The sequence below is a fragment of the Ictidomys tridecemlineatus genome, chromosome 11 (assembly GCF_052094955.1).
Source record: "Ictidomys tridecemlineatus isolate mIctTri1 chromosome 11, mIctTri1.hap1, whole genome shotgun sequence".
In the NCBI taxonomy this organism is placed as follows: Eukaryota; Metazoa; Chordata; class Mammalia; order Rodentia; family Sciuridae; genus Ictidomys; species Ictidomys tridecemlineatus.
The window spans coordinates 12,061,438-12,085,337 of record NC_135487.1 but is presented as its reverse complement, the minus strand read 5'-3'; the positions used below and the strand labels follow the sequence as shown (position 1 = coordinate 12,085,337).

General features: G+C 58.9%; 1 protein-coding gene across 1 annotated transcript; it reads left to right on the top strand.

Annotated features, from left to right (window-relative positions):
* Positions 1 to 178: 178 nt before the first annotated feature.
* Tas1r2 (taste 1 receptor member 2) lies at positions 179 to 18,392 on the top strand. Its single transcript, XM_005317518.4, has 6 exons — positions 179 to 2,785; positions 4,622 to 4,922; positions 6,914 to 7,690; positions 9,137 to 9,346; positions 15,898 to 16,021; positions 16,926 to 18,392. The coding sequence occupies exons 1-6, from the start codon at positions 2,595 to 2,597 to the stop codon at positions 17,852 to 17,854; spliced, it is 2,532 nt and encodes an 843-aa protein (XP_005317575.2). The 5' UTR covers positions 179 to 2,594; the 3' UTR covers positions 17,855 to 18,392.
* The last annotated feature ends 5,508 nt before the right edge of the window (positions 18,393 to 23,900 follow it).

The window sequence follows — 23,900 nt, the reverse complement described above, 5'->3', positions numbered from 1 at the left end:
AGGGCGGCCCCCTCCGGCCACTGCGCCCAGGTCCTCTCCGCAGCACCGGGGAGCGGATGCCAAGGCAAATGGGCACCTTCTGGACTGGTCATTTCCATGGCCCGCCCCTCCCCTTCCCTGCCTCCCCACAGGTTTTGCATAAGTCTGTCGTGGCTGGCTGTCACCATGGTGACCAGTGGCTGCTCAGTGTGAGCCCAGGGACATCCGGTCCTGGACCAGGCTCTGAGGGTTGTTGGTCCACCTGGGGGTGCACGCCATCACTGGACGACGATCACCAACGTGGCGTCCTGGGGACACTGGATGACGTCCACTCTGTCGCCCTGGGATGGGGGCAGAGCTGGACCAGAAGCCAGGTGCCGGGCATCATCCAGTGCTCAGAGAGAGCATCTGTCCCTGCTGACAGCCTGCTCAGGGGAACCCCATTGTTCCTCTTTATTGGAACCCCTCAGTCTCCGCGGATCCTGTAGGGTCCCATTACAGCCTTGGGCAGCTTCTGTCCATATAACTGGTGGGTCGCTTTGACCGAGTCACTGCCCCTCTCTGAACCTCAGTCTCATCTTCTGCAGGATGGGAAGATAGTGGTCACACCTTGAAAGGTAGAATAGCCTAAGGTGACAGAGCGTAGCCATGCTCAGCACAGGAGCTGGCAGGTGGGGAGCCCTCAAGACGCGTCACCATAGAAACGCCTTGAGCTCATCACGGTCACTGGACACTGAGGCTCCACGGCACAGGTCGGCCTGCCCACCTGGGCTGCCCTGCAGGGGCCCTGAGGTCTGTCCCTTGTGTGTCCCTGGCTCTCATGTCATGGCCAGTCCAGCCCAGGACCCCCGGCTCCTGTGTCCTCACAGATGACACGTGCAGTCCTAGCGCCTCCCTGTGGCGGTGCCAGGAGCCGATCCTCCTCCAACACCTGTCTTGAGGGGGCACCGAGTGGGGGAAGGGCAGCACTGTCCTCCTCCTGGTGGGAGCACAGGTTTACGTGGGCCCGGGGTCAAGGACAGGCCCAAGATCACCAGGGAACCCTGAGCCCAGGCCTCGCTGGCTGGTTTTCTGTGTTTTTCTCAGTGACAGGGACTGAGCCCACCAAGCTCCCGCCCCAGGTCCTGTTGGTTTTCTTTTTGAGACGGGCTCTGGCGGGTTGGCCAGGCTGCCTGGAGCTTGCCATCCTCCTGCCTCCGCCTCCTGACTCGTGGGGGTCCCAGGCGCGGCCGCCACTGCTACTGACTTCAAATGCCCACGGTCTCACCTCGGGGACATTGGCCAGGAGGGGGTGCTCCCGCTCTGGAGCTGCTGAAGACACCCCACTTCCTCAGGGCAACAGAGGGACACTCAGCTGGGCAAGGAACCGGGGTGTCCCTGGTGGCTGTCCGTTTTGTTACAAGGAGGGACGACCTAGCACTTTGGCCGTGTCCCCTTTCTCCGGGGCCTGCCCTGCGCCCTGCTGTTTGCAGACGCTATTTTATTCAATTCCCACGCCATGAGCCGAGTCATGATCCTTATTTCAATGGGGAGGAAACAGAGCCTCAGAGAGGTTAGCCAGCCTGCCTTTGGTCACACAGCCAGGCTGATGTCAAATAAAAGCCGTCAGAGTCGCGCTGCCTCGGGGTTCCCAGCAGGAACGGGTCACAAGGCGAGGCTGGTAACAGGTCCTGGTCACGTGCAGGTGAGGGCTTTGCTGCCCAGCGGGTCCTTGAACAGGTGTGGGGCAGTGTCTTGGAGGAGGAGGAGCTCAACAGAGGTCACCTGTCACCTGTCTCTGTCCCCTCTTCGTGTCTTGGAGCCCCTCTCTGCTCAGCACCTTGGACCCCACAGCAGGTGAATGCCAGGGTCAGCTCTGAGCGGTTCGATTGCCCCTGAGGCTCTTCCAGGCCCTGTCCTGGCCGTGTGGACAGGCCTTCTGTGTCCCCTGGTGGCGCCTCCTCCACCCGAGTCCTGGTGGGCACTTGGAGGGGCTCATCACAGAGCTGGGGGAGGCTGGCTGACCATGTGGCTGTCAGGAGCGAGGCCCCGGAACAGTAACCCCGTGATGTCACGTGGAATGGCGGGCGGGTGACCTGCCCTGCTGAGTTCCAGCTCCTCGGCGCCCGAGTGGGGGTGGGGACCACCTGGCTGTGGGGAGCACTGAAGGAGATGGGGCGGCAGGCCGTCCTGATGCCTGGCTCTTGCTGACGGAGGCCACTGGGGCACCCCGTGGGCCAGGTCCTGTGCCAGGCCTGGTCTGGCTGGGCTCTTGGGGTCTTTTGGCACCTGTCCCATGTCCTGGGAGTGCCGGGGCCCTCAACATTCTGAAATGTTGAACGTCAGGGAGAAGAAACTTGTTCCCAGCCAAGTGGCAGGAGTGAGGCTGTGGCCAGGTCACGGGGTCTTCTCCCTCCAAATGGGGTCCTCTCCCAGGCCCCCCTGTGCCTCAGGAAGGACTCCCTGGTTCTGGTCTCCTCTCCTATCCCAGAGCCCTGGAAGCCCCCCACCTGTCCTGGTGCCCCACGGTCAGCAGCAGGACCGTCGCTATGTAAATGTCTGTGCAAATGTCCTGGGTCTAGCCTCCGGCTCCTCAGGGAGGCAGAGCCTCCTCCGGACACCGTCACTTCAGGGCCATGGGGCGCCCGCGGAGGACGTTCCCCTCCCTAATCCTCTTGCTGCAGGTCCTGGCCGGGCCGACCCGGGCCAGCGAGAACTCCGAGTTCTCTCTGGCTGGGGACTACCTGCTGGGTGGCCTCTTCACCCTCCATGCCAACATGAAGGGCCCTGCCCACCTCGACGTCCTGCAGGTGCCCAAGTGCAAGGAGTGAGTCTTGGTGGGAGGCTGGGCGCGGTGGCGGGCGGGGACCAGGGCTGGGCCAGGGCGAGGCTTAGGGGACTCGCCTCAGGCCCCCCGTCTGGGTGCAGCCTGCAGGTGCCCCGGGAGGCCACGCACAGTCCACGTCACTGAATCTCTGACGATGGCATTTTGTGACCCTGAGACCTGGGTCCTCCCAATGTCACGTCTGTCTGTGGCGTTACAGGACGCTGGAGCTTAGAGGGGTCCGAGAGACTCGTTCTTGCCACCTTGGCAATGGGGGAGGCCAGGGAGGCCACACAGGCTGGTCAGACGGGGCCTGCCCTTGGGAGGCTGACGTGGTCTCCTCAGTGGGTTCTCAGGTGGACGAGAGGCCTGCGAGTTCCAGGGGGGCAGGGGGCTTCCAGGGCTGCAGGGGGTCTCCTCCGCTCCTCCTCCATGAGCCCCTCAGGATGACAGTCACCGGGACATTGGGGGGACATCTTCCTGCCAGCACGAGGCCAGACGCTGGAGCCAGCCTGGGATGACACAGTGACCCTGCCACAGAAGGGGGGCGCTCCAGGGGGCAGAGGGGAGGGGCAGGGAGGAAGGCGGCCGAGGGCTGACCACAGGTGCACCCCAGTGACAGAGCACCAGATGACAGGCTGGGCTGAGTGGCGAGGGAAGGTGCTGGTGTGACACCGAGCGAGGAGCTGGGTCTTCTGATGCTGTGAAGGGCAGTCTAGTGACGGGAGGCTGGTGGCAGGCGTGGGTGGTGAGACTGATGCTGTTGATGCCATGGTGCTGGTGGAGGAGCACTGTGGGGCTGGTGCTGGTGGTGAGGGCAACAGTGGTAGCGATGGTGACAGTGGTGGTGGTGATGGTGGTGATGGTGGTGGTGGTGGTGGTATTGGTGATGGTGGTGATGGTGGTGATGGTGGCGATGGTGTTGGTGGTGATGGTGGTGATGGTGGCGGTGGTGGTGATGGTGATGGTGGCGGTGGTGGTGGTGTTGGTGATGGTGGTCATGGTGATGGTGGTGATGGTGGCGATGGTGTTGTTGTTGGTGGTGGTGATGATGGTGGTGGTGGTGGTGATGGTGGTGATGGTGTTGGTGGTGATGGTGATGGTGATGATGGTGGTGGTGGTGATGGTGGTGATGGTGATGGTGGTGGTGGTGGTGATGGTGGTGATGGTGATGGTGGTGGTGGCGATGGTGGTGGTGGTCATGGTGATTATGGTGATGGTGGTGATGGTGTTGTTGGTGGTGGTGATGGTGGTGATGGTGTTGGTGGTGATGATGGTGATGGTGGTGATGGTGGTGATGGTGTTGGTGGTGGTGGTGATGGTGTTGGTGGTGGTGGTGATGGTGGTGATGGTGTTGGTGGTGATGATGGTGATGGTGGTGATGGTGGTGATGGTGTTGGTGGTGGTGGTGGTGATGGTGATGGTGTTGGTGGTGGTGGTGATGGTGGTGATGGTGTTGGTGGTGGTGGTAGTGATGGTGGTGATGGGGGTGGTGGTCATGGTGATGGTGGTGATGGTGGTAGTGATGGTGGTGATGGTGGTGATGGTGACAATGGTGGCCATTACATGTATGGGGTAACAATGGTGACAATAGATAATGGAGTTGTCTGTGGGTGACGGAGTGTTAGTGAGGGTGGCTACAGGGATCTCAGTGTGGGGGTCACAGGGACAAGAGTGACCCTGGGATATGGTATGGTGGCAGGACTGTGCCAGAACTTTCCGGAGCGGCTCCTCTTGGTTGGGTTTGGCTTTCTCGTGGGGGGAGGAGGGCTGGCTCTCCCTCCGCTCTTCTCCCCTCCTTGCTCGGCCCGCTCTGCCTCACCTGGCCGTGGCCCCCAGGTACGACCTGAAGGTGCTGGGCTACAACCTGATGCAGGCCATGCGCTTCGCGGTGGAGGAGATCAACAACCACAGCAGCCTGCTTCCCGGCCTGCTGCTGGGCTACGAGATAGTGGACATCTGCTACCTCTCCAACAACGTGCAGCCCGTGCTCTACTTCCTGGCGCAGGAGGACTACTTCCTGCCCATCCTCGAGGACTACAGCAACTACGTGCCCCGCGTGGTGGCTGTCATTGGCCCTGACAACTCCGAGTCCACCAAGACGGTGGCCAACTTCCTCTCCCTCTTTCTCCTTCCACAGGTGAGGCTGCTGGACCCTGGGGGAAGGGGCGGGGCAGGGGACAGCAAGGTGGTGACCCAGGAGCCTCCGAACCCTCCCCGACAAGTCCCAGCCTGGGGGAGGCCGCCCAGGCTTTGGAGGCCGACGGGCCTGGGGTGCCTCTTGGCCGAGTCTCAGCTGCTGTGCGGCTTGGGCAGACCCCTGAGCCCTTCTGAGCCTGTTTCCCCGCCTGTAAAGTGAAAGGCCTGTCTGCAGAGTGAAGTCTGACCCGCAAGAGTTTCCAGCGCATAGTAGGTGGTCAGTAATGCTATGGTTATTAAGTAGAGCTCAGGAATGAACGGTCGGAAGGTGCTCTATGTTCTGTGAAAGTGCCCAGCACAAGATCTGCCCCATGGGGGGTCCTCAGGAAAGTGCCATTAGCGTAACCACTGTTAAAACTGTCATCGTCCTCATGATTGAGAGTGCCCAGCCCAGTACTGGTTTAGAGTGTCTACTCATCAGAGAGCAGCTGGCATAAGGCTTGGCGCTCCGTAGGTTGTTAAACAACTGGAATCGTTGCTGTAGTTTTTACCAAGTAGAAGCACCTGACTCAGGGTCTTGACACTTAGTAGGTGCTCAGGAAGTGTTCATGTTTGTATGAGAAGCATCTAGTCCAGGACTGAAGCCAGCCTGTCATTCAGGGAACAGCTATTTCCTGAGCGCCTGCTGCGGCAGGTGCTGGGGATACGGCCGGGAACCAAAGAAGCAAAGGCCACTGTCCTCTTGGGGTCTGTCTCCTAGTGGAAGGGAGACAACAGGTGAAATAATCGGTGCTCCAGAATGTTCCGAGGTGGGTCGCTCAGCAGATAAAGGGCGAAGTTGAGCAGAGGGGCGGGAGGCAGGGGCAGAGGGGGAGACGGGGTACAGGGAGGGTGCAGGCTTCAACAGGCAGGGGCTCAGGGCACCTGGGAGAAGCACCTTCCAGGAACAAGCAGCTGCCCAGACCCCGAGCCCCCCACGGTGAGGACAGAACTAGGCGACCAGGACCCCGTGGGGGACCAGGAGAAGTCAGGGAGGCAGGGGCTGGGCACACCATGGGCCCCTTGGGGGCCACTGAAGGCCTCTGGCTTTGCCCGAGTGACGCCAGGAGGCTTGAGGGTTTCCGCACCGGGCATCAGCGTGATGGCCTGTGTGTGTGGGGTCGGCCGGGCTGCGCGGGGGAAGGCGGGAGGACCAGGTGGAAATCCAGGCCGGGGATGACGATGGCCCGACTGGGCCTGGGGGTGGTGGGGTGGCAGGTCCCTCGTGGGATTTCAGCGCAGTCAGGGCGCGTGAGGTCTGAGAGGTCGGTTTGAGGTTTTGAGAGGCCTGAGCCTGGTGGATGCCAGGAGTGTTGGCATGGAAACAGTGTTTGCCGCCACCGGGCGGTGTGGGGTCACCCCGGGAAGGATGGCAGATGGAAAAAAACCAGCAACACAAAGGGAACAGAAGGCGCATCAGGGACAAAGCCAAGAGTGAGGGGCAGGAGGTCAGGAGAAGAGAAGGGACCTGCGGATGGGCCTGCTGATGACAGAGGTGCTCAGGGACACACAGTAGGTGCTCAGGAAATGTTGCTGGGTGGTGGGGAGGATAACAATGCCTAGCCAAGTGTTTGCTGCTGACTGTGATGATGATGGTGAGCGTCACCTAGCCGGTGCGGCACACAGTAGGTGCTCAATAAGTGCTATTGCAATGATATCATCACGATGCTGCTGATGTAAAGTATCTAGCTGGTGTGGCACACAGTAGGTGCTCAATAAGTGCTATTGCAATGATATCATCACGATGCTGCTGATGTAAAGTACCTAGCTGGTGCAGCACACAGTAGGTGCTCACGTGTGACTGCAGGACGACCCTGACAGTGCTGATGTGACTGTCCAGCCCTAGAGTGGCTTGCAGCATGTGTTCCCCAAATGTCACCCAGATGATGACGGCACGTGGACCCCCTTCCCCGTGGGCACCTCAGTAATGCCAAGGGCCCCTCTCTCCGGCAGATCACCTACAGCGCCATCTCTGACCAGTTCCGTGACAAGCAGCGCTACCCGGCCATGCTGCGCACGGTGCCCAGCGCCAGCCACCACATCGAAGCCATGGTGCAGCTGATGCTCCACTTTGGCTGGAACTGGATCGTGGTGCTGGTGAGCAACGACGACTACGGCCGGGACAACAGCCAGCGGCTGGGCGACCGGCTGGCAGAGGGCAACGACATCTGCATCGCCTTCCAGGAGGTGCTGCCCATGCCCGAGCCCGACCAGACGCTGACGCCCGACCAGCGGGCGCACCTGAGCCGCATCCTGCTCAAGCTGCAGCAGACCACGGCGCGCGTGGTGGTGGTCTTCTCCCCCGAGCTGGCCCTGCACGTCTTCTTCGACCAGGTGCTGCGCTGGAACATCACCGGCACCGTGTGGATCGCCTCCGAGTCCTGGGCCATCGACCCCGTCCTGTACAACCTCACCGAGCTGCGCCACACGGGCACCTTCCTGGGTATCACCACCCAGAAGGTGCCCATGCTGGGCTTCAGTGAGTTCCGCGTGCGCCGCGCTCAGGACGGACCGCCGCCCCCCAACAGGACCAGCTCGTGGGCCACCTGCAACCAGGAGTGCGACGCCTGCTTGAACATCACCGAGTCCTTCAACACCATCCTCACCAGCTCCGGGGAGCGCGTGGTCTACAGCGTGTACTCGGCCGTCTACGCCGTGGCCCACGCCCTGCACAGCCTCCTGGGCTGCACCCAGACCCACTGTGCCAAGGAGGTGGTCTACCCCTGGCGGGTGAGGCCCGAGGGGCAGGACAGACTCCACTCTGCCTGCTTCAGTGTCCCCTGCAGGGTCTCGGGGGTTGAGGGCCCGGGGAAGGGCTTGTGCTCCCCACCGGCTCCCTGAGGTCTGCATCCTGTTCTGCGTGGCCTCGATTCTGACCTGGAATCTAAGTCTGTGTTTTTCTGCGTTCACACGCACACAGCCCACCAGGAAGCCTTCCGGCCTGAGGAAGGTTTTACCGAGGGTCGGGGAAGCAGAGAGAGGGGAGTCGGAGAGGCACGTGCTGTGCTTTGCTGCTGGACATCTCTGCTCTTCAACAGGACCTCACCCCCTGAGCAGGGGAGGGAGGACGCTAGGACCAGCTGGCTTAGGGATCTTTCACTCTGCAGACCCTGAGATGCAGGGAGCCCTGGATCCCCTGTAGCCCAACAGATCACCCCATCTCTGGAGGAGAAGATCTAGGAGACAGATTGGTAGGCTGTCTCAGCTGCAGGCTGTTTTGGGGTCAGCCCAAAGAGGTTCAGTGACTTGCTCAAAGTCGCACAGAAAATTGAAGACAAGAGGCAGGACTGGAATTCAGGCCAGAGGATGCCCCGTTCAGTACCAGTCTCTGGGGGTGTGTAGGGACCACAACCAGAGCTGACCCCAAGGAGTGGGGAGACAGGGAGGACCCAGGGAGCAGGGCAATCCCCTGCTGGCCTTTGTGGGTGAGAGACACAGTGGGCTCTAGGCCTCTTGAGGATGACCATGGTGACTTACAGGGGAAAGGGACACACGGTCCCGGGGAGGGGAGTCTGTGCTGTTTCTCAGGCACTCTGTATGCCCCTAGTGTAGATTAACTCAGAGCCCAGAAGACATAGGGCCCTGCTGCTCCCACTCTGGAGAAGAGGAGACTGTGTTCCCAGAAGTTAAGTGACAGGTGTGGGGCCTCAGGGCAAGTGGTAGAGCTGCGGTCTGGACCCAGTGCTCCTGATTCCAAGGCCAGACCCCAGAGCCTCCCACATGGCTTCTTTCTGAGGACTTCCTGCCCGGATTTACAGATGTGGAGCCCGCGGTTGTGGGTGGAGCCCGCGGTTGTGGGTGGAGCCCGCGGTTGTGGGTGGAGCCCGCGGTTGTGGGTGGAGCCCGCGGTTGTGGGTGGAGCCCGCGGTTGTGGGTGGAGCCCGCGGTTGTGGGTGGAGCCCGCGGTTGTGGGTGGAGCCCGCGGTTGTGGGTGGAGCCCGCGGTTGTGGGTGGAGCCCGCGGTTGTGGGTGGAGCCCGCGGTGGTGGGTGGAGCCCGCGGTGGTGGGTGGAGCCCGCGGTGGTGGGTGGAGCCCGCGGTGGTGGGTGGAGCCCGCGGTGGTGGGTGGAGCCCGCGGTGGTGGGTGGAGCCCGCGGTGGTGGGGTGGTGCCCTCGCTCGGGACTGGCCAAACTGATGCCGGCTTCGCTTCTCTCTCCCTCCCTCTGACCGCTGCAGCTACTCGAGAAGATCTGGAAGGTCAACTTCACCCTCCTGGGCAACCAGATCTTCTTTGACCAGCAAGGGGACGTGCCCATGCGCCTGGAAGTCATCCAGTGGCGGTGGGATCTGCCACTGAACCCCTTCCCGAGCGTCGCCTCCTACTACCCCTCGGAGCGGCGGCTCAGGAACATCCACAACATCTCCTGGCACGCCCACAACAACACGGTCAGCCCCGGGCACCGCCAGGGGGTGGCCTGGGCGCTTGTGCTGGGGTGGCAGGGCCCTTTTTATCAGGAGGGAACCCGGAACTCAGCGTGGGTGGGAGGGTGGGGGTCTCTGTCCTACAATCTGGGTCCTTCCTTCCCTGTTGATGGAGAACTGGGTGGTCAGGGGGATGCAGGGGCCTCTGCCCAGTAAACTTCACTGAGCTTGTGCGCGCCAAGGACTTCGGTTCTCCTGTCATTCCCCAGGGGATGGAGGCTAACACCTTCCCAATTTATGGGTTAGGACACTGAAGGCACAGAGAGGTGGCTTGACTTGCCTAAGCCCGCACAGCTTGTCCCCAGTGGAGCTTCCCTGGGTATAGAACTCTGCTCAGCCTGTCCTTGAAGTCTCCTGCTTTGTCCTGGTAGCCAGGCCCTTGACTGTGTCTGGTGACTGCCCATCTGCAGCTATTTTGTTTTACCCTCTTTGGAAAACAGACCCTCAGAATTCTGCAGGAGCCCGTGAGACAGAGAGCAGCCTGGTGGAGCTGGGGAGGGGACCCAGGACCTACACGCATCTCCTTTGTCTCTCTCCCTGGTTCCAGAGGAGTCTGGGGCTGCTGGTTCCTGAGCTTCTCGAGGGGGACTGTGAGGGAGTGGGCAGGTGGAGACCTTTGTTGGTCCCTGGGGCTGCAGCGAGCACCGGGCAGAAGCAGACAGTCCTGGGCTGGAAGCCTGAGCTCAGCTGTCACGGGCTGGTTCCTGCACAGGGCCATGAGGCTGCGGGCCCCTCCTGGCTTCTGGAGGCTTCCGGCACTCTGTGGCAAACCTGAACTGTGGACGCTCCACCTCCATCTCCCCTTCGCCAGGCCTCCTGTTCTCCTCTGTGCGTCGGAGTCCAAATGTCCCCTCTGTAGAAGGGCACCAGTCATAGAGGGTTAGGGACCACCCCGTTGTCATATGTTCTCATCTTAACTTAATGTGCCTGCAGTGACCCTGTTTCCCATCAGGCCACCTACTGAGGTCCTGGGGGTTAGGACTTCAAGGGGACACAGCAGGCAGAGGCCCCTGCTTCCCCCTGTATGAGCTGGGTCTCCCCAGAAATCTGAGATAGGAGATGAGCCCAGAATATTCTCCTTGGGGATGGAAGAGGCCAGAGAGTCCACTAGGGAGGAGGGACGGTCAGTCCCAGTGAGGTCCCCCAGTTGGACACTGCCTGAGCCAGTGAAGCTCCAACTTCCCAGGTCCTTCTGAGGAGCCACCTTGCCCCCAAGGGACAGAAGAGGGCAGCACTGACCTGCTGGCTGCCGTCCCCTGGCCAGGAGTTAGTGGGAGTTGACCCTGTGTTTTGGGGTCCCCTGTGAGTGCCACAGCTTCTAGATCACTGGCCTGAGCCCTCAGCTGCCTCGTCCTTGTGGGCTGCACCTGCTGCGGCTCCGCCTTAGCAGTGACCCCAAGGCTCCCCGTGAGTGCCCCGGACTCCAGACCACCCTTCCACCCACCCCTCTCTGGGCCCTCATACTTCCTCCTTTCTCGGCTTGCCATTCACTGGCACGAGGACCCCAGAATGCCAGGCGGTGACCGCAGAGCCCTGCGGTGCTTGTGGTGGGCATCCCCTGTGGGGACGGGGATCCTGCCTCCTACGGTCTAGGAGGGTCGGAGGTGACGTGCCACGTCCACAGTGGGCCCCTGAGAACAGTGGTGGGTGCCCTCTCCTCCCGAGGGCCCGCCAGACCCAGCTCCCGGTGCCGCGGCCCTGGACGCCCGCCATTCATTCAGGGTGTACCTCACCCCCCAGGACAGTGTCCCCACCCACAGGTGTGACCCTGAAGGCAGCCTGCTGAGCCTTGGCACGCCACCCCGTCCCCTGAGGTGTGTGGGGTCCCGGGAGGACGTGCTTCAGTCTGAGCACCTGGATGAGGGTGGCCGGGGTCTGAAGGAGTGGCCGGTTCTCCGCCTCAGGAGCGGGACCACCGAGGGGCTCAGCGTCGGTCTCCGCTGTGGGACGGTTCGGCGTTGGGCTGGGCTGACCACGGGGAGAGGGAGCCCAGGCCGGCACGGGAGTCCCAGGCACCAACTCGAGGCATTTCCTCGTGCCCACGGCCGCTCTCTGCCGTCTCCATCTGTGGTTCCTGCCCTGCCCCGGGCCTGAGAAGCGGATGGTCCCCTGGCGTCCTGGGGTCAGGTGCTCAGGGTCTGGGACAGCCCAGCAGGACTCCGGGGTTGGATTCGTCCGCCCGCATCCACGCTCAGATGGTCACATCTGCTTGGTGTCCCACCCTAAGGGCCGGCACAGAGCCAGGGCTTTCTTTGTCTGAGCATGTGACTTTCTGTGCTTTGAAACCGGGAGCCCCTGAACCACCTGGTAAAGAGGGGACAGCTTGTTCAGGTTAATTTCCAAGAGCAATTTGTGCATTCCCCAAATCCAAATAACCAGTTCACCAAGTGCCCTACTGTCACGGCAGGGGGGTCGGGGTGACCAGTCTCCCACCTTAGAAAGGATGCCTGGCATTCCCCAGACCACGGGACCCTAAGCGGTGTCCCCTAAGCTCCAGGGTTGTTCTTCTGCCCTCTGGCATCTGCAGCTCTTCCTTGGACATAAATAAAAAGTACTGGTTCCGGGACCAGTGGCACGCGCCTGTCATCCCAGTGGCTAGGGAGACTGAGGCAGGAGGATCGCAAGTTCAAAGCCAGCCTCAGCAAAACCGAGGCACTAAGCAACTCAATGAGGCCCTGTCAGGTGTAAATAAAATACAAAACAGGGCTGGGGATGGGGCTCAGTGGTCGAGTGCCCTGAGTTCAATCCCTGATACCAAAAAAAAAAAAAGTACCTGGCTACTTCCTACTCACAGGTCCTGATAGCATGAAGATGGCTACCGTGGACCAGGTGACCTGCCAGGTCAAGGTGACCAAGCTCCACGCAGCCTACCTTGTGACAGAGAGCAGCAGAGTAAATTTAACTGCGTGATAAGCTAGCGAATGTTAGTGATTTGACATCTTTTTAAGAATATTTATTTTTATAACTTCTCCAAATATTATTCTCACGGCTCCCCATAAGATTGGGTCTGTTTTAAATCTTTGAAATTATTCATTATGGTAAAAACATATCAAGTTCATCGTCTTAGCCATTTTTAGGTGTACAATATAGTGATGGGTCTGGGCCACAGCCTCTAAAATTTTTCATCTTGCAAAGCTGAAACTCAGCTTTGGGTTTCCAGTGAATGACCCCCATGCCCCCGCCCCCGGCTCCCTGTCTCTGAGTTTGACTACCTCAGTGACCTCGTGTAAGTGGACTCGGACCGCAGTCGTCTTTTTGTGAAGGTGGATTGTGTTTGAATCTTCATTAGTCTCAGAGTGTTTTCTAATTTCCCTTGTGAACACTTTGACCCACTGTTGTTTAGGGGTGTGTTACTTAAGGTCTTGAATTCTCTTAAATTCTCTTCTGTTGTTGATTTCTGATTTCATTACGGTGTGGTTGGAGAACATACCTGGCACAGTTTCAATCCTTTTAAATTTACTAAAAGTTGTTGGGTGACCTGCTATGCAGCCTGTCCTGGAGACCTGCCATAGCTGGATCTGGGGTGACCCCAGAGACTCATGTGGGGAAGGCTTGGTCCCCAGCTGGTGACTCTATTGGGAGTGGGTGGAAACCTTAGGAGGTGGAGCCTAGTGGGGAAACCTGGGTCACTGGGGGTCTTTGAAGGGTATACTTTGTCTCTGGACTCCCCTCCTCTCATCTCTTTGCTTCCTGGCCATCCTGTAAATGAGCTGCTTTGCCCCACCACATCATTCTGCCATGATGTCCTAGTCCCTCAACCCCCAAACTCAAAAATAATGGAGTTGGCTGGCCATGGACTGAAACCTATGAACCCTTGGGCCAAAATAAATATTTTCCCTTCTAAATTGATTTTCTCAGGCATTTTCTTACAGTGACTGGCAGCTGACCCACACAAACAAGTCCCACTTGCACTTGAGAAGATTATGTATCCCACTGCTCTTAGGAAGAGTGGTATAGGTGTTCTTTGGGTTTTGTTAATTGATGGTGCTGTTCAAGTTTTTTATTTCATTGTTGATCTTCTGATTAGTTCTGTAAATTACTGAAAGTAGAATACTGAAGTTACCTATTGTTGAATATTATATGCTGAATCATCTATACCTTCAAAATTCTGATTTTTTTTTTTTGCTTTATGTATTTTTGCTCTTTTGTTGGGGGCATACATGTTTATTTTATAGTTGCTGTATCTTCTTGATGGACTATGTATTTATTATTATAAAATATCTTTCTTTTCTTCTATTAACCATATTTGTTGGTATTTCTCCCCTCTGGCTTCCATTGAGATTTTTGTCTTTGTTATTACAGTTTGAATATAATGTGTTCAGTGTAGTTCCTTTGGTATTTATTCTGCTTGGTGTTCTTGAGCTCCCTGAATCTGTGCTTTCGTGTTTGTCATTGATTTTGGAAAATTTTCAGCCACTATTACCTCAAGTACTATTTACCTCCTCTCCTTCTGGGATGTAATTGTTCCCTGGTTCTTAGATATTCTGGTCCCCACTCCCTATGTTTTTCTCTTTGTTTTTCAGTTTGGGAAATTTCCGTTGATAGATCTTCAAGCCCACTGATGAGCCCACCGAGGCACTTTATATTTCTGTTATTTTTCTTGGGTCTTTTTGTTTTTAGCATTACATTTTCATTCTTCCCTAGAATTTCCATTTTTCTACCAACATTACTCATCATTTCTTGTTTTGCCCACTTTTTCAAGTAGAGCTCTTAGCCAATTAATCAGTTGTTTTAAATGCCTTGTGATTTTTTTTTTTTTTTTTTTTTTTTTTTTTTGGTGAAAACCAGACGAGATGGACTAGGTAAAAGGAACTGAGGTCAATATTTTTAGTATGAGATTTTAGGCTTCTCTGGATAGGAGTTAGGCTATTTTTACTGTTTTATGTACTGTGGGTCATAAGCTAAAATTTCCTCCCATGTCCCTTGGGCTTCCCTAGAGACTCTTTCTTGTAGAGTCTGGGCACCTTGCAGGTCTTGGCAGCATGAGCCTCGGTTACTGTGCAGGAGCCTGATAGGTGTGTGTGTGGGGAGGGGAAGCATCCCTGGATCCTGGGATTAGGGCTCAGTCTCCCAGCAACCTGCGCCCGGATGTGCTCCCTCTCCCTTTAGGTCTCTGCTCCAGGATTACCCGCTCAGTGAGGCCTTTGTCACCGGCCACACTGGACATCGCAGGCTGCTCCCCAACGTTCCCTACCCCCTCGCAGGGTTTTGATTTTCCTCACTGTATTTATAACCGTGGTCTGACGCACTTCATGTTTGGGTCTCTGTTCCCCTAAGTCCCCTTGGAGCAGGATCTTTGTCCCCGTTAGTCACTGCTCTATTCCTGGTGCCCAGTGGCTTTCTGAGCGAGTGAATGACCACAGGACGAGGTTCCAGGGCACGAGGCAGGACGGATTTGGTTACCTGGGAGGGGATAAGAGGCTGTCCGGTGTAGGAGTGGGCAGAGGATACGTGGCGATGCTGCCCGGTGGTCGGTCTGCGTGAGGGGTGTGTGTGTGTGCGCGCGTGTGTGCGTGTTGGTGTACACATCCCTGCACGTGTGAGGTCATGTGCCAGGTGGTGGAACATGAAGACAGAGACCTCAGAGGACCCGGACTTCAGAGTTGAGCAGAGAGGGCGCTGGGGCCCCGTGTCCCTCGGCGACTCCCCTTGCTGGGCCCTGGGCTCTTCTTCTGTGAACTCTGTGACACTCTCCTAATTTGTCACCAGAATGATCTTCACACAGCCCAAACCCAGCAGGCTGCTCGCACACTTGACAGCCCTGGTTGCCTCCCTCCGCCCCACATTGTTGGTGTGTCACCGATGAGTTCAGAACGGGCTCCCCTAACCTCAGCTCGGCCCGCACACGCCGACTGCCACCATCTGCAGCTTCCTGGTCATGTCCCCCTCCCCTACCTTGTCGCTCTTTCCGTTTCCTTTCCACGCGATCCGTCCTCTCGATGCGTGAGGCCTGGAGGCCTCCTCTGTGCTGGATTCTTCTGGGTTCTAGAAATCTCAGCCATGAAGGCAACATGCATGTCCTTGTCCACCTGTTTCTCTCTACCTGAAACCCTGCCCCTCCGGAAGGACGTGCTCACTGACAGCCTTGGTTGCAAGTGACAGAAGATCATGGTAGCAAAGAGTTCATTTATTGCTCACACAATTGAAAACTCTAGATGTAGGCTGTGGGGCTTCAGGCAAGGATGGATCCAGGGTCTCACTCTCTCCATCTCTTGGGTACTTTGTCCCCTTTGTGACAAGATGGCTGCCAGCAGCTCCAGATTGCCTCCTGTCCTCTCAGCAACCTCAGAGAGTCTCTGTCTCAACAGTTGAATGCTTTCAGCAGAGGAAGGTGGACTAGGTCTCGGGCAGGTAAAACTAAGAGGGTCCTTCAAAGCTGCAGTTCCAACGGCGACTCTAGGCTCTGTCCCTTTGCTAGTGAGGGCCAGGCTTCCCTCCCCTGAGCACCCCACCCTTTGGGGAGAGCAGGGAGGCCCCGAGTGGGGAAAGGGTCTCAGGGTCTCTTGCCCCCCCAGGTGCCCACGTCCATGTGCTCTAAGAACTGTGAGCTGGGGCAGAGGAAGAGGCCGGTGGGCATCCACCCCTGCTGCTTCGAGTGCATCGACTGCTCCCCGGGCACCTTCCGCAACCAGACCTCAGGTACAGCCCCCGCCAGGCCGCAGCCCACCCCTGCCCCGTCCCACCCTTCAACAGACCTGCCTGGGCCTGTCCTGCCCTGGGGAGGTGTGGGTCCCAAGGCCAGGGACCTGGTTACCTGGCGGGGAGAAGCCATGAGACCTGCAGGCCCGGGGCCAGCGCAGGGCCCTGCTCCCCCTGCACACAGCCCGGGCTGGGGCTTCAGGCAGAGTGTCCCTTGACGGTGCGCAGGTGAGCGGGCGAGCGGCTCTCCCTGACCCGGCAGCACCCGCCCACCGCTCTCTGGCCGCTGCGTGCCCCCGGGTGGTGCGGAGCCCAGCGGCCGCTCAGGGGCGGCGCTGACTGCAGGAATAAGCATCTTTCTCAAGAGACACCAGGGAATGTCCCCTCTGTGACCACTTAGTGTCAGCGCCGTTCGGAGTCGAGTCTCAACATTTTTGTGTTCTGGCTTCACTGACGGCCAGTTGAGAGGCTTCGTCCCCCGAGCTCCCGGCAGGCTCCTCGGCCCCCCTCCCAGGGGCTGGTTTTCACCGCTCTCTCTCCGGGGCCTTCCAGCCCAGCTGCCTGCCACAGCGGTCAGTGCTAGGGACAGTGCTGACCCAGGGGTTCCTTGAGGAGGTTGATCTCTCTCCCGCCAGAGGCGGGGTGTCAGGAGGAACTGCAGTTGGAAGACCCTGAGTCCAGGGGACCTGGGTTCAAATCCTGCCTCTTTAACTTCTGTGCTGTGTGGCTTTGGGAAAATCACGTAGCCTGGCTGGGCCTCAGTTTCCTCGTCTGTGGAATGGAGTTTCAGGGGCATTGGGAGAGCCACGGCGTGGACCCTGCCTGCGGGAGCCCTTACCGTCTCCGGCCTGGGGCTGGGCCCGGAGGCGGGGTGCACTGACGGGGCTGTTGTGGGTCTTTGTAGATGAGTATGTGTGCCAGCCCTGCCCGAGCTCCACGTGGTCCCACAGGAAAGACACCTCCTGCTTCCAGCGGCGGCTGGCCTTCCTCGAGTGGCACGAGGCGCCCACCATCTTCGTGGCCCTGCTGGCCGCCCTGGGCTTCCTCAGCACGCTGGCCACCCTGGTCATATTCTGGTGGCACTTCCCGACGCCCATGGTGCGCTCGGCCGGGGGCCCCATGTGCTTCCTGATGCTGGGGCCGCTGCTGCTGGCCTACGCCATGACGTGGGTGTACGTGGGGCCGCCCTCGGTCTTCCGGTGCCTGTGCCGCCAGGCCTTCTTCACCCTCTGCTTCACCGTCTGCATCTCCTGCATCACCGCGCGCTCCTTCCAGATCATGTACGTCTTCAAGATGGCCCGCCACCTCCCGCGGGCCTACGGCTTCTGGGTCCGCTACCACGGGCCCTACGCCTTCGTGGCGCTCATGACGGCCATCAAGACGGCCATCGTGGTGGGCAACATGCTGGGCACCAGCACCAGCCCCACCGTCCGCTCCGACCCCGAGGATCACCACGTCATGATCGTCTCCTGCCACCCCAACTACCGCAACGGGCTGCTCTTCAACACCAGCATGGACCTGCTGCTGTCCGTGGTGGGCTTCACCTTCGCCTACCTGGGCAAGGAGCTGCCCACCAACTACAACGAGGCCCGGTTCATCACCCTCAGCATGACCTTCTCCTTCACCTCCTCCGTCTCCCTCTGCACCTTCATGTCGGTGCACGACGGCGTGCTGGTCACCATCATGGACGTCTTGGTCACGGTGCTCAACTTCCTGGCCATCACCCTGGGGTACTTCGGCCCCAAGTGCTACCTGATCCTCTTCTACCCCGAGCGCAACACCGCAGCCTACTTCAACAGCATGATCCAGGGCTACACCATGAGGAAGGACTAGCCCTGCCGCTGGGTCCGCCGTGAGGCCTCCGCGAGGGGAGACGGGGCCAGGGTCTCAGAGGGACACCTGGCCGTCATGCCCGAGGACTCCCACCTCGCCCCGGTCGGGTCGGTCACTTGGCATCCCTCTGGGGTTCTCTGCAGCCTGGCCGTGCTTACCCACTTGGGGACGGATGCCTAAAAATGTCCACACTTTGTCCCTTCCCCTTGAGCTGTTTCATTTGTCAGGCGCTGCCACTTGCTTCTAGTAGACATGACCCAAGGTGACCTATGGGTCTCCAAGGACAAAGTCTGATTTAGCGGCTCACTGCCGCCACCTGGTGGTCGCCTTGGGCACCCGCAGGCTCCGGCCCCTTGCCCTCAGTCATGTGGAGGCTGAGCTTCCCGTGCTGGTGGGGGCTGGGGTGGTGCGAGCCCCCACGTGCTGCCTGGCGTCAATCCCTTTCCCAAAGAGCCCAGACCGGGCCTCCATGTTCTAGGTGACGGCTGGGCACAGAGGGTGCTTCATATTGTCTGGGAATAAACCTCTCTTGGCAAAATGGACCGTCTTCCTTTCTGTTTTCAGAGGTCTCCTGAGGAAGGACAGGTGGACCCTGAGGGCTTTGTCCCAGCATTGCCCCCACCCAGCTCCGTGACCTTGGGTCAGTTGCTTACTGTCCCCAGCCTTCATTTCCTCACCTCCAGATGGGAACAGGCGTTCCTTCAGGGGGACATTGAGGGTCAGAGGTGATGTTGTAGGTGCTCAATAAACGCCACCTTCTGCAAACTGACCCATCCCTGACACCGTCAGGGACAGCGTGAGCGTGTGGCCTTCTAATGGCCAGATTCCAGGGTGCGCCATGCCCGGCCTGCGATGCTGGCCTCCGTAGGAAGTCAGCCTCCTCCAGGGTCCCCACAGCCCTGCTGCTGCCTGGGGGACCCAGGCCTTGGGCAGCCACAGAGCCAGCGTGCTGTGGCCTGGCCACGTCTGCATGCTGCATCCTGGAGAAGCTGTGCCGTGGGGCGTGGGTCTGCCCAACGGAGCACCCTCCTTGGTGGACTCCAGCGGCCGAGGGGCCCTGGCTTCCCCAGATGCAGGGGTCAGGCCTGGCCCCTCTCGGCTCACAGACCTCTAGTGCTGCCCAGAGGGGGGAGTGACAGGCCCAGGGCACTCAGCCTGCAGGCGGGAGGGCTGGGATCAGGGGTTCCTTGCTCAGGAGAGGAACCAGCTCCCTGCAGCACCCATCCGCGTGCCCTGTGGGCCTTCCCAGCACTGCCCGGGAGTGACGCAGCCCGTCCAGCACTGACCCCAGCACTGACCCCCGCAGAGACAGCTTCCACGAGCTGACTGACAGCGGGGAGGGCGGGCTGCCTCCTCCTGGTCCCTGGTTCACCTCTTTCACCCTTCAAGGCAGTGGGTGGTGGGGTCTTGGCTAGAGTCACTGGCATGCCGGGCGGGGGCCTTCCTTTTTAAAGTCACTTCTTCATAGTGGTGGGGTGGCGCCTATTTTTCTTCCCCGGGCCTCCTTCTGGAACCAGAACAGGTGCGCCATGAATCCTGATGGCAAATCACCTTTGACACCCTCTCCTTCCGCTCCCAACCGCTCCCCTCACCACGGCCCCCTGAAATCAGTACCGCTTTGGGCGCCAGGTCCCAAGAGGCGTTTAGAAATATGAAACAGATGTATATCTCCCGGTCTTCACAGGGGTTGGGTTTCAGGGCCTCCCAGGGATACCCAAATCTGAGGATGCTCAAAGCCTCGTGTAAAGTGGGTATTTGCGTAAGCTACACACGCCTCCCCTAAACTATAAATCACCTCTGGATCCCCTGTGGGACCGAGCTCAATGCAAATGCCACATACCTCGGATACAGGGGCTGGCTGCAGTGGTACATACAGTCACGCCATCGTGACACTGAGTGCTAGGTTCCCTCCTAAGAATTTTACTACTTTATCCACTATTCCCCACCAGACTATTGGCCAGGTACTGTCATGGTCCCTATTTTATAGATGGTGGGAACAAAAGGTCTCGAAGAGGTTGTGGGGCTCACCCAGGGTCACCCCTGGGCTCACTCCTGCCCAGGAGCCACAGTCAGAGCCCTCATCCTGATGAAGTGACTGGTTGGCCCTGCCTGGCGGGTCCAGGAACCCCTGTGCATGATGGGAAGTCTCCCCAGCCGGGGACTGTACTGTGGGAGGGAGCTCAGATTGTAGGGAGGTGACTGGTGGGTGCAGTGACCAGGGAGGACTTGGGGGAGATGCATTGAGACTTCAAGGACGGAGAAGAGTGGAAAGTTGGGGTGCGGAGGAGGGGCAGGCGTGGGAAGTTGGGGTGCGGAGGAGGGGCAGGCGTGGGAAGTTGGGGTGCGGAGGAGGGGCAGGCGTGGGAAGTTGGGGTGCGGAGGAGGGGCAGGCGTGGGAAGTTGGGGTGCGGAGGAGGGGCAGGCGTGGGAAGTTGGGGTGCGGAGGAGGGGCAGGCGTGGGAAGTTGGGGTGCGGAGGAGGGGCAGGCGTGGGAAGTTGGGGTGCGGAGGAGGGGCAGGCGTGGGAAGTTGGGGTGCGGAGGAGGGGCAGGTGTGGGAAGCCGGAGGAGAGGTGGGTGGGAGGAAGCCAGGTAGCTCCAGGAGTGGCTGGATGTGGGAGCTGAGAGAGGAAGGACAGCCGGGTCTGAGGGGAGAGCCCAGCCCTGGGCATCTGAGCCTCGTCCCCTCTGGGTGGCCACTTCCAGCGTCCTGGACATGTGCCATTCAGCCCCTCTCAGCTGCTCACCTTCAGGATGGGTCTTCCCACCCCGTTGGCTAACCCACCTGCCAATCATCGGTGGGCACGCCCTCACAGGCCCAGGAGGTAGCTTTACCCATTTTTAGGTGTGTCTCTCAGTCCAGGCAAGTTGACGGCCAAGGTCAACATCACACACCCAAGGAGGGCCTGCTGGGGCCTTCCTGGAACCCCCACTTCCTTCCCAGGGGGTTCAGAGATTTGGGGGGGCAGCTTCATATATTCTGGTCCTGGAGGTGGCTGTGTCCCGTCCCCCTCGCCCTTGGGACCAGATTGTCAGCGGCTCAGGGAGCTTTAATCTCTTAATTCTCTTTTCTTGCTTCTGACGCTTTGGTTTAATTTTTTTTTTTGAAAAAAGTAGATAATGACCTCATTTCTCTGTCCTTTCTCGTGGACCACCGCTGGAGGAGAGAACCCTGGAGCCCCGCTGACCTTAGGGGACACATGGCCTTCTAAAGCCGCAGGGCTCGGGCCTCAAGCCTTTCTTGTTCTCCTCCCGTGACGGGAGGCTCACTGAGGACAGCCCCAGTTACCAGAAATTCTCCTGAAGTGGAACCCAAACTGTGAAGCGCCCACAGGAAGCTGGCACCAGTTAGTGCCCAACAAATCCAGGAACTGGGGCTTCGAGAGGAGACGGGGTGTGGGCCATGGCTCAAGGGTCTGGCCAAGGAGCCCAGGAGACCCCTTGAGAGTTGTCACCAGGCCCAGGTGAGCCGGGATGGGGCCTGGTGTGGGCCGGTGGTGGCCTTGGGGCTGGCCCACATCATGTTTCCTGGGGACCCACCGGCTCTGGGGTGGGATGGGGGAGGAGATGGAAACGGGGTTTGGGGGGTCGCTACTTGGGACGGCTCTTGGGTGGTGGGTTGGGGCCACTGAAGAGTCAGGAAGGACATGCTGAGGTCATTCACACCATCCCTCTGCCTCTGTGCAGGCCTGGGACCCAACCCGGTGGCCGGTGCTGACCTGATTTTTCCGGGCCTCCCAGGGTGGCCCCAGAGGGAAGGACGGGCAGATGCAGGGGATCCGGGACCCCTGGGCCATGGCCCCCAGGCTCCCTCCTCATCAGAAGCTGCAGCGCCCTCCGGTGGGGAGAGGTGGGGAGGCTCATCCCGGCTGCCCTGATCCCTGCTCAGGAGGCCACCTGGAGGTGTCCGGGTGGGGAAGGGGAGGGAAGCGCACATCCCTGCAAGACTGTATCCGCCATCTGCTTTCGGTTAGCAGCTCCTGGGGAGCCTAATTGGCAGATCAAACCATTTGATGTTCCATGTTAGATAAGTAGTGAGAAGGGCCCCCTGGAGTCGGACACTTTTTGGATGGAGCCCAAGCCCTGCATCCGACCAGGCCTGGGGTGCTAATGCGAACCAGACCCTCGCGCACAGAAGCGGTGGATATTCACAAGTGTCAGGAAGCTCCGGGGCGGGGCGCGGGCCGCCCTGCCTTCTCCCCCTGCGCTGAGCAGGGCCAGGGGCTCCTGGATCGCAAACTTGGGCGCTGAGGGGGAGCAGGGGCTCTCGGAGGGTGGCCCCTGACACCAGCTGTGCTGGGGACACCTGGGGCTCGCAGGTCCTCCTGGGCGATGCGATGCAGTGGGAGGCTCTGAGCTCCACGGGGGCACGCTCTGGCCCGACTTTCCGTATGGCTGGTGGCAAGTCACAGGACGTGAAGGGGCGGATGCTGTGTAGCTTTGGGCAAGTGGCTTTGCCTCTCTGGGAGCCTCAGCCTCTCCATCTGGAAAGTGGGGGTGGGGAACAACCCTGCTTCCCTCGAGATGGCTAGATTGGGTTCGGGGCCCAGACCTGCTAGGACATCTTGCTCTGGATGTGATGCTTAACCAGTTGGACCTCACTAATGTCATCTGTGAGAAGAATTATAGGAGTCCCCCTTATCCTCCGTTTGGCTTTCCCAAGTCTCAGTTACTTGAGGTTTGTCCTGAAACTGTTAAGTGGAAAATTCCAGAAATAAACAATTCATGAATTTTAAATTCCACCTTGTTCTGAGCATCGTGGTGAAATCTCACCAGGAATAAGAATCATGCTTTGTCCAGTGTGTCCGTGCTGTATATGCTACCCACCTGTCACTAGGTAGTCATCTCGACTATCAGATAAATGGTCAGTTCTTGTGTTCAAGTAACCCTTATTTTATGTAATGGTCCTAAGGAGCAAGAAGAGTCCTACTGTCACTCTGATATGTCCCACATGTCAAAAAGAAACCATAAAATGCTTCTTTTTAAGTGAAAAGGTGAAAGTTCTTGACTTTAGGAGGCAAGAAAAAAAATGGTAGGCTTAAGTTGGTATGATCTATAGTCGGAACAGAGAGGAAGAAATAATAGATTCATGATTCAATTCTATCTGTGGTGTCAAGCATCCACTGGGGGGTCTTAGAATGTATCTACCCTGAATAAGGGGGAGGGGGCTACTGTATCCTATCAGGAATGTTGAGAGGATTAAGTGAGGTAATACATGGAACACGCTCAGAACTGTGCCTGCCCACGGTAAAAGCTATGTAAATGCTACCTTTTGTATCAGTCAGTGTTTGATAGGTTATGCTGTTGTGACAAGTATCCCCTGAGTCTCAGTCATCTACAGAAACGATGGAGTGCCCTCCCTTGTTATTAGGTGGGTGTGGGCTGCCTGCGACTCTCTTCCATGCCTCTTTCCCAGATCCAGGCTGTAGGGCAGGATCTGTCCCCGAACCATGGCCTGTCACCACAGAGTCACCTACAGCTGCCTTTGGAGGTGGCCTCCGAGGTAGGCTCCTGGGCCCAGAGCACGTTCCCTGTGGCTGGGAAAGCCAGGCTCCAGGGAGGGGCTCCCGTGTGTCCTGGGCTAGTCCTGGGCCCGTCTCTAGGCACTGGTGGCCGGCCACAAGCCACGGTGGTAGCGGGTCACGATCCCTGGGAGTGGCGTGTCTCCTGCCTAGCCCAGCACACCTCTAGCCCTGGGCCTCGGGACGGCTCTGTCCCTGTCATTCCCTGCTAGCGTTTTGCAAAGACAAACAGCAATCGCTGTGTCACAGCCTGTACCGTTTATGGAGCACGTCCTGGAGGCAGGAGCGTGTCCCTTGCCTCACACCCTCAGGACTTGTCCTGCGCTGCCCCTTCAGCAGTGGACGGGGTTGGGATGGGGATCTGTCTGTCTGACTCTCAGACCAAAGTGGAAAGGACTTCCCCATGGGGAAGGTGGGGACAGTGTCCTTGTGGGCTTCATAAAGGTGCTGTGACAGTGGCCACTGCTGAGGCGCTAGCCCTGGGCTCAGAGGGCAGGGAGGGGAGGCGCGAGAGGGCAGAGCTGCA